The sequence below is a fragment of the Trachemys scripta genome, chromosome 7 (genome assembly GCF_013100865.1).
Source record: "Trachemys scripta elegans isolate TJP31775 chromosome 7, CAS_Tse_1.0, whole genome shotgun sequence".
Classification (NCBI taxonomy): Eukaryota; Metazoa; Chordata; order Testudines; family Emydidae; genus Trachemys; species Trachemys scripta.
The window spans coordinates 1,113,894-1,123,208 of NC_048304.1; the positions used below are offsets into that span (position 1 = coordinate 1,113,894).

General features: G+C 53.1%; 1 protein-coding gene across 3 annotated transcripts in view; it reads left to right on the forward strand.

Annotated features, from left to right (window-relative positions):
- The window catches only part of CCDC71 (coiled-coil domain containing 71), a 10,699-nt gene extending 3,318 nt beyond the window's left edge, over positions 1-7,381 (forward strand). The window contains exons 1-2 of one of the 3 annotated variants that reach the window (XM_034776209.1): positions 192-1,007; positions 4,842-7,381. In XM_034776209.1, coding sequence (XP_034632100.1) covers positions 874-1,007; positions 4,842-6,090 — 1,383 coding nt within the window. In that variant the 5' untranslated portion in view covers positions 192-873 and the 3' untranslated portion in view covers positions 6,091-7,381. Of the gene's footprint in view, positions 1-191; positions 1,008-4,841 lie in introns of those variants that run through there. The other 2 variants (XM_034776210.1, XM_034776211.1) reach the window with 2 other exon arrangements.
- The last annotated feature ends 1,934 nt before the right edge of the window (positions 7,382-9,315 follow it).

The following is a 9,315-nucleotide window of genomic DNA, read 5'->3' on the forward strand; positions in this document are numbered from 1 at the left end:
GTCCTACCCTGCTGCCCCCGTGCTCCTGCCCCACTGCCCCCCACTCTGCCCCACTGCTTGGTCCCACTGCCCGGCCCCCCTACCCCACCCCACCGCGCCCCCTGCCCTGCGGCTCTGGTCCTCAGCCCTGCCCCTTAGCTCTTCTGCCAGCCCCAGCCTGCTCCTCCGCTGGCCCTGCCCCCCAGCTCTTCCCTCCTGCCCAACTGCCTGTCCCACTGCCCAGCCCCCCAGCTCCTCCTGCCCGACGGCCGGTCCCACTGCCCAGCCCAGCTCCCCAGTCTCCTATTTGCCTTGCCCTGGGGGCCTCCATCCTCACGCTGTCCCCCAGGGTGCTCTGTTATCCTCAGCATCTGTCTTCTGCCTTCTGTTCCCGAGAGATGCTCAGGTCCCTCCTCCACAGCGCTGGGCCCCAATCCCTCAGAGGGCTCCCCATGCTCCCTGGTCCCCCGGCTCGCTGGGATAGTCAGGAGTTGCCCCCATGTTGTTAGTGACCCATACTCGTGTGTTACGAGAACCAGAGAGTTGGATCTGGGCCTGTAGTGAGACAGGGTGGGCAAGATGCAGTAGATGGGGAGGTCATCTCGGGGGAACGGGGAGCTAGGAGTGACAGCCTTTCTCCTGGGCAGATGGGCCAGCTTTCAATCCTCCTTCGACACACGTTGTCTGCACCAAACACATCCCACCACCGCTGCAGCCGGAGTCGTTCCGGAGTCGCGTAGTGCTGAGTGGGAGTGGGGGGCACCAGGGGTCAGGAGTGGTTCTGGGTTCGCGCAGGTCTGGGTGGCTTTTCCTCGGGGGGGGTCTATCCCGTGCTGTTGATTCTGTTCATAATGTGAATAATTTCAAGTAGTCATAAAAAGTAGCAAAGAGGCCATGGAAGAAATACAGAGCGGTTCAGTGCACCTGTGCAACCCGCCCTGTGCTGCCTCCACCCTCGGGTCAATGAGACTTTATTGGCACAACAAACTCTCCAGGTATTGTCAAAGTGTCTCCAGAATCTGTCTCAGGTAGGTGCGCCCTGCCCACTGTGGGGTGTGCACTACACTGTGGGACTAAGCCCCTCTGCCATTTGTCATTATGTTCATTCATGGGTTGCTACATAGTGCCATCCCCATCCTCTGGCTCCTCTCTCCCCACGTCGGGCAGTTTTTCCGCATTGCCCTTTGAACAGATGTCTCTTCTGATGCTGGTTAATCAGCGGAGAGATTTTTCTCACACTTCATTATATTCTAGACCGGGGTAGGCAACCTATGGCACGTGTGCCAAAGGCGGCACGCGAGCTGATTTTCAGTGGCACTCACACTGCCTGGGTCCTGGCCACCGGTCCGGGGGGCTCTGCATTTTAATTTAATATTAAATGAAGCTTCCTAAACATTTTAAAAACCTTATTTACTTTACGTACAACAATAGTTTAGTTATATATTATAGACTTATAGAAAGAGACCTTCTAAAAACGCTAAAATGTGTGACTGGCAGGCGAAACCTTAAATGAGAGTGAATAAATGAAGACTCGGCACACCACTTCTGAAAGGTTGCCGACCCCTGGCTAGACACTGAGGAGAAAGCCAATCTGTCCCACCCAGTCTCCTCTCTGGGTTCCGACCCTGCTTCCCTCTCACGGAGCCTCACTGCAGGGTGAGTGCAGCCACTCCCAGCTGGGATCCGCCGGAGCTCACTTGCCTGCTGGTTTTCATTTGTCCTTCCCAGTGGCTTGGGGACTGATTAGCTGCTTGAGCACAGTTTGGTTCTGGGTGGGAGTGTTTGCTTCAGCGGCTGGGATACTGAGCCCAGGAAGCGCTGTTCTCTAGCGGTGGATTCTCAGCCACTAGACACTCGATGGGTAGGCTGGGTGGAACGGGGCTGCCATGCCTAAACCCCATCTCTCTAACCTGGCTCCTGACTATCCAAAAAGTGGTGCAAATGGGTCAGTTTGAGAAGGTAGAGTCCTTTCCCCCAAGCCCTGGGAGATGGCTGCTATCTGTGCTGATTAGGAATGTGCACCTCACCCTGGGAGGGAAAGTATGCATAGCTGAGCTTTTAATGAGCATGAAATGGCAGGAGAAGCCAAGGGCAAGGAATGGCCTTGCCATAGGGAGGTTTTCAGTTGCTTTCTTTCTGTGCAGATTGTGTCTTTATATATACCCCCTCCATGGCCTTCAGCCACATGACACGGCCTTTCTAAGAAGCCTCTGCTTGCCTCTTCCAAATATCATTGAAGGTTTGAGGAGTTAACTCCTTTCCACGGATCACTCCTGCAGAGTGTCAGATTATTGACTCTGTGGAATCCTCTTTGTTCTGGAATTGTCACACCTTGTGAAGGGTCTGAACCTGTCACTAGGGTTTGTCCTGTTAACACCTTAAATTGCCCCTTTGTGAGTTGGAGGCATTATGTTGATGGCCAAAAGTTATTCTGGTGACTAGGAGTATGGACTTCTGGGTCATTTATCTATAGAATCATAGATTCACCATCCCAGTGGATGCACGCGGCATCACTTGATTTATTGAGGGCATCACCTGGCATGTGGGTGAACAAACTTGGGGTGCAGCAAGAGACAATTTTGTTGATTAGATGCGATACCATTTATATTTTATCAGACAGTCATTTCTTAAACTATACTTTTTTATGAACATAAATATATATTAAAGTAAGAACACTCCTGGTCTGTTTCTGTATTAAAATGGCATTTCAAAAATCCACAGTGAGGTGTGCTGGCCATCTTTGTTCTTGGTGCAGGTTCCAATTCTCAGATGACAATTGAATATTCTGCACCCTGTTCAAAACATGTTAGTGATTCTGCATCCCTCCACCGGCTCCCCATTCTCTAGCCTATCAAACACAAGCTACTTGTCTTCACTTGCCTTCCTGGCCTATCTCCTCCCTCCCTTTCTCCTCTCATTCACTATCAGGATGTCGACCTCCATCTCCCATTGGTCGTGAGGTCAGCCTCCATCGCCTACACACGCTTTCTCCAGCGCTGCCCCTCATGCTTGGGAGGAGCTCCCAATAGCGCCCCCTCCCCCCTGAGCTATTTCATCATCCGCCTTCAAAACCCTCCTTAACCTCTCCTTGGCCACGAGACCGACACAAACATTGACAGAGACCACTGCTGATCATACTGACCCATATTGTCTCATTGTTCCCTTGTGCCCCTCGTCTGTCTAAGTCCTTCGGTTGGGTCTCATTTTATAGTTGGGTTAGAAGCTTTTTGGGGAGGGCCCATCTCTCTGGGGCTCCTAGATGCTCTGGTAATAAAAACAATAATTCTGGAAGGAGGTTACAGCCGTGAGATTCCATAGGTATTCTATCTATGAGCTGGTCATTTTTCAGTCATCACCATAACCTGGGTGCTTCCCTCTTTGGTTCTCTATCTCAGCCCTTGGAATGTCTTTGAAGGGACTGTTTGATAAACACTGAATTCCACTTTCTTACTGGTTCGAGATCTGTCTCAGCAGCTACAGGTGTTCCCAACTCTTCACATTTTCCCATTTTTGTCAGCCTTTAATTGCCATTTCCAGCCGTAGCATCAGCCCGTTGCGTCCGTGTTGGCTTCAGCCTGCTGGCCTAGTGTCGTCTGACTCCAGTTCCAGCAGAGTGTTCTGCCAGGCTGGCTCTGCGTCCTGTACCCAGCCGTTAGCGCCATTCCCCCAGCCTAGGTAGCTGAGTGCTGCTAAAGGTAATATCTGTGCTGGCCCTCAGCCCCGGGTGCGCAAACCTCCAGTGAGTTCCATTTCCTGCATCATAGCCGGGTTTCTGTGGTGGTTTCTTGCCTCAGTGAAAAACACGTTTGTATTGTCTTTGCGGAGCGAGCGTCCTTGGATGAACAAGGGTTTGTGTGACAGCAAATTGCAGCCGTTTGTGTAAACAGGGGAAAGGAAGTAGGAGGAGGGAGGTCATATGGCCTTTGTATACAGCACTAGTGAGAGCACTGCTGGAATAGGGTCCAATTCTGGTGTCCGTACTTCAGAAAAGCTGTTGAAAAACCGGAGCAGAGAATGATCAGAGTGTTGGAAGAAACGTGGCTTATAATGAGAGACTTAAGGAGCTCAGTCTCTTTAGCTTACTGAAGAAGAGGCTGAGATGGCTTGATCCTGGTCGGTAAGCGCCTATGCAGGGAGAGGATTCCTGTAGCAGAGAGCTCTTTGATCTAGCTGACAAAGAGGCTGCAGGCTGAAGTGTGAGTCTGAAAATAAGGTGCACGTTTTTCAGTGAGGGTGTTTAACCATTGGAACAGCTGCCCTAGCAATTGTGGTGGATTCTCCGTCACGTGAAATCGTCGCACCAAGCATGGCTGTTTTTCTAAAAGAGATGTGGTCTTTTAACCCCAAATGATTAGTCTGGATGCACGAATCACTGGGTGAGGGTCTCTGGCCTGGGTTACACAGGGAGTCAGACTAGATCAGGGATCGGCAACCTTTGGCACGCGGTTCCCCAGGGTAAGCACCCTGGCGGGCTGGGTCGGTTTGTTTACCTGCCGCGTCCGCAGGTTTGGTTGATCGCGGCTCCCACTGGCTGCGGTTCGCTGCTCCAGGCCAATGGGGGGGCGGGAAGCAGTGGCCAGCAAATCCCTCGTCCCGCACCGCTTCCCACCACCCCCATTGGCCTGGAGCGGCGAACCACGGCCAGTGGGAGCTGCGATCGGCCGAACCTGAGGACGCGGCAGGTAAACAAACCGATCCGGCCCGCCAGGGTGCTTACCCTGGCGAGCCGCATGTCTAAGGTTGCCGATCCCTGGACTAGATGGTCACTGGCATTAAGATCTCAGAGGTTCTCGGTAGCCTTCCCTTAGAAGCCTGGAGATTGGTGTTTGGGTTGTGCTAACTGTCTTTTCTTTCCCTTTGAGGTGTCCAGCGTTGGTTTTCAAGGAATTTGGACCTATTGGAAGCTCCTACTACCCTAATGCCATGAAGATTGAGGTGAACAATGTGGAAGAAAAAGCTGTCCATTCTTGGTCAAGAATCTCTTCGGCAGGACAAAAAGCCCTGGAGGAAGCCCTCAGAGTCTTCAACCCCATGTCCAAGGACCTTTCAGATACCGAAACCCAGCTGGTGGCCTTTCTCCAAGGCCTCAAGGAGGAAGGCTACCAGCCCACCGTCTTAAGGAGCAAGGATGTTTATGGGTACAGCTCCTGCACGGCGGATACTCCCAGCCAGACACAAGAGAGCACACGAGACGATTCAGACACAGGCGCTGCTGTCTCTGACTGTACGAAAGCTCCGGTTAGAAGCCCTGCCGTGACAGCCGAGGTGCCTGGGACACTTGCGGAGGTTTCGGTCAGCTCTCCTAGCGTTCGCACCAAGCCTGTCTCTAAAGGGAGTGCCACAAACCTGCTGCTCAACTCCTTGAAAGAGACCCGGTCAGGCACATCGAAGGCCTCAGCAATGGGCTTCCCAGCTAATATGTACCCTGACGTGTATCCAGCCATGAGACTCTCTGTCGTTCTGGAAGCCTTGGTCCCACTGGAAGCCACAGCATCCTGTTTGGAGTCCAAATACAAACAGGGGCATCTTGGAATCTCCCCCTCAGACCTGAAGCTTCTCAAGGCATCGGGTGCCTCGAGGCAGAACACTAAGCTGCCCTCAGGGCAGTTCGACCCCAAAGGCTATAAACACGTAGTTAAGAAAGCGCCAGATTCTCCCGCTCTAGCTGTAACGCTTCTGAAGGGAACGAAAGGTGGGGTGCTGAAGGAGAGTAATGGTTGCAAAGCATCTGGAATCCTGAATGGGAGGATTACAGGCAGCTCATCTCAGTGTTGCAGTGGGGGGTCACAGGCCAAGGCCTTTAAAAATAAAGCCAAGGAAGTTCCGGTGGGGAGAACTGACTGGAAAGACAGCAGTAGTCAGGAGACAGTTGGGCAGAAAAGGAAAAGAGCCGAGGAGGTGAAAGAAGCACCACAGAAAAAGAAGAAAAATATCATGACTAAACCTGAACTAAGTCAGAGCACTTTGAACCTGCTGAGATCCCGGGCCATTAAGGTGGACAGCTCGTCGACAGACGATGACGTGAGGAGGAGAGCACAGAAGATCCTTAGGGTTAACCTGTCCCCTGTGATCAGAATCCAGCCATTGTCCCCCTCTCACAATGTCTCCTGAGTTCCTTCCTTTTGTCACTTTTCTCTTCAATACAGAAGTGTGAACCAGCTGCTAGGCTGTGGAGATGTGTAAGAGCCACTTTCATTCTCTAGTGTCCGGCAACAGGATCACAGCCGGTACCTGCAGACTTTGGGCAGCTTTCTCCACGGCTGTTGCTGGCTGCCTGGCAACATTCTGCAGAGTTGGACTGCGCGAGGACAAAACCGTGTTTAGAAATACAGGACAACGACTCCCAGCCCCCGTGGTGAGCTGAGCGAAGCCAGGTGCTAGTGTCTGTGCTGTGCTTTTCCGAACGTGCTGGAGCACATGTCTGTGCAGTGGGGAGCGCGTGACTTTCTCCTGACGTTCATGCACTGTGATATTTTGCTCTTTTTCAAGCTGTACGTTTCTTGGTTTTATTTTGATCAAATTTTATAACTTTATTCTATATCTATATATCTACACACACACAATGCCCTGGCACTGTCTGAAGACACGTCTCCTCCGCCGCTCTGGAGCTGGGTTCGCCCTTCAGTCAGTCTTTTGTCGAAAGGTGCCAGGGTTTCTTTCCCATCGTCAGTGTTGTTACCTGTCTGTTCTGGGCTCTTTTGAGAAGCTCAGAAGCAGGCAGAGTTATAGCCACACGTTAGTCTCTGGAAACACCATGCCGGATGGAGACTTACCAGCTCGTAGCTGAGTTTAGGTCTATCCTGTTCAGGGGACCTCGGCAAAGAAAATGGAAAGTAGGGGAGGGCTGATTGGGCTGTTAGCTCTGACGCTCTCTGGGTGCCGCCCCCTTTCGCTATTAGCACAAATGCTAAATGCTTCCTGTGGGTTTGCTTCCAAAGAGCGCCGGGGGAAAGGTGCTGTCATGCCCCGTCCGTTAACTTAAGAAATGAATTTGTGGCTGGTTGTCGACCCAAGATCTGGGGCTGCCAATCAGCGGATACTTAATATTTCCTGGCCAGACCGTCATCACTTGAGTGCTGCTGAACATTCCAGTGACTTGCGGGTTAGGTCGAGAACTCGCCCACTGTGATTCTGAATGTATCGAGTGTTGCTAACGTGCTGCTGGCTCCAGGGGAATGTGTATGGATGAGAACCAGAGCACAGCACCAGCAGGTTCATCAAACGAGTTTCCAGCCCTTTTTTTAACATTTCAGCAGAAGAAGGTATTAGTTTCTGGGGAGTGGTTTGCGCGGGGTTAAGCCACTGTATATTTATTTCTCATCCTGGATTTCAGATTTGCCAGCTCTTCTGGGATTTTAGGGTGATGATCTGCTGCAGGGTATAAAATCTTTCTCTGCTTAGAGTCTCTGTGCTTAGTTCTATGTTCAGGGGAGCAGGAGAAGACAAGGGGTAGGTGCCTCCTTCCCTCCTCACTGGGAGAGTCTGGCAGGTACAGGCTGGGAATATGCCTATCTCACTTGCAGTTATGGTGCTGGGTGTGATCTGAAGGCAGAGCCTTCACTGGTTACGGTTGGTTCTGCCTTCTGCTGTTGGAAGGGAATTGCCAATTGCATGTGAACTATTGTAAAATTCCGACTGTCAGTGCTGGATGGGGCGTGACCATCGCCCTGCACAGAGAGAGAGCCTTCGTCATCTCGCACTTGACTAACAGGGACTCTCAATCTAGAGACCCTGAAAACAGAAAGGGACATTTCCCCCCCTTTTCCAGAGGAGAGTCAATCCAAAGTGCTGAGGCTGTTTGTGGGAGGTCTCTCGTTACCGGGATGCCCTGTTTTGTTAACACACAAGCACACCAGAAGGTCGCACACTGGGTTGCATGCATGGACGAGCTGTGCGTCCAATGAGGGAGCAGCATATTAAGCTATTGCCTGTAATGCACAGGCAGAGGGGTCAGAGAAGCTCCTCTCCCTGCAGCACCAGCTGGACCCCGGGGCCTGACTTCCCTTTCCCTTACACCGGTGAAATCAGGTTTTTCCAGGTCCCCCAACCCACAGCCTTCTGCCAGCTGATGCCTAGAGCATCCTCTGGACTGTTGGGATGGGTCGGCTCTGGGGTGCTGGAGCAGTGCCTCCATGTGCTGCGTGTTACAGGGGATTCAGCCACAGGCCATGGCATGCAATGTCCCACCTGGCGTCGGCTGGCTTCGCTAACCTGCTCTTCCCCACTTCACACGGCGGCTCCTAGCTGTTGCTTCCTTGGAAAGTGAGCACCCTCCATACAGTATCTGGCCAATCTGTGCAGCACCATTCAAGAGGGCGCAGCTGCCCCCCGAGCCCCACAGCAGTCGCGCTATCGGGAGATGCTAGCTGCTAATGCCATCGCTGGCCAGGTGCTCACCCCGCCATAGGACATGCCCTTCAGTGGCTGCCCCGGGCTGGGTATAGGATGGAAATGTTTCCTTTTCACTCTTTGTTTTCACAGCCCTTGTGTTTTAATTTTGCAAAGTGTTCCCATTGCAGGAGTGGCACTGGGTGAGCGGGGGCTGTTTGATCACTCCTCTCCCATTTCCCTCCCTTCCCTCTGCTCGGCCCCTTCCCTGTTTCAAGCAGCCTGCCCTCCAGTGGATCTTCCCAGTCTCGAGAGGGCTCAGAGCTCCAGCCAGTTGGGAGCACTCTGTTCCTCCCCCTCTCCTCTCTACAGGCACTGCAGCATTATCTCCTGTTTGGGCCACGGCAGTGCATTGCCCGGCTTCGCTCGTCATGCAGCTTCTCGGAGCCTGCGGCGGCGAATCCAGCTCCCATTGAAGCCAGCGAGAAATGCAGCTGCTTATACCCAGAGCTGAATCCAGGCCTAGGTCTCTTCCTTCGGCGTATGCTGAGCCTCTCCATAGAGGTGAGCAGCTGTGGCTGCCCCCGGGTGCATTACCCCCTGCAGCACTCTGCTGCCTGCCTCCCCACATCGCTCAGCTCCCGAAAGCTTTGCCGTGTCCCTGCGGTGGCTCACGCTTCTCTCCCCCTGCGACTGCACACGTCAAACGGGGCTTGTTGCCTTCGCACTGCTGGGCCTCCCCGCTCGTCACTTCAGAGTTCCTATAGCCTGTGGAAAAGGGGGGGTCCACCCAGGTTCTCCTGCAAGGGGTGGGGGCGGTGGGACATGGCAGCCCGGTTCCTGGACAGCTGGAAGCCGCTGTGGCTCTCAGCTTGGTTGGTCGGTCGAGTGTGCGTGAGGTTGTGTGTGTCAGCGATAGGCACGGCAATACATTCTTCCTGCCCAGAATCCCGCAGAGCAGGTGTCTGAGCTAGCGAGGGTCGTGGGCAGAGCTGGCAGTGCAGTGGG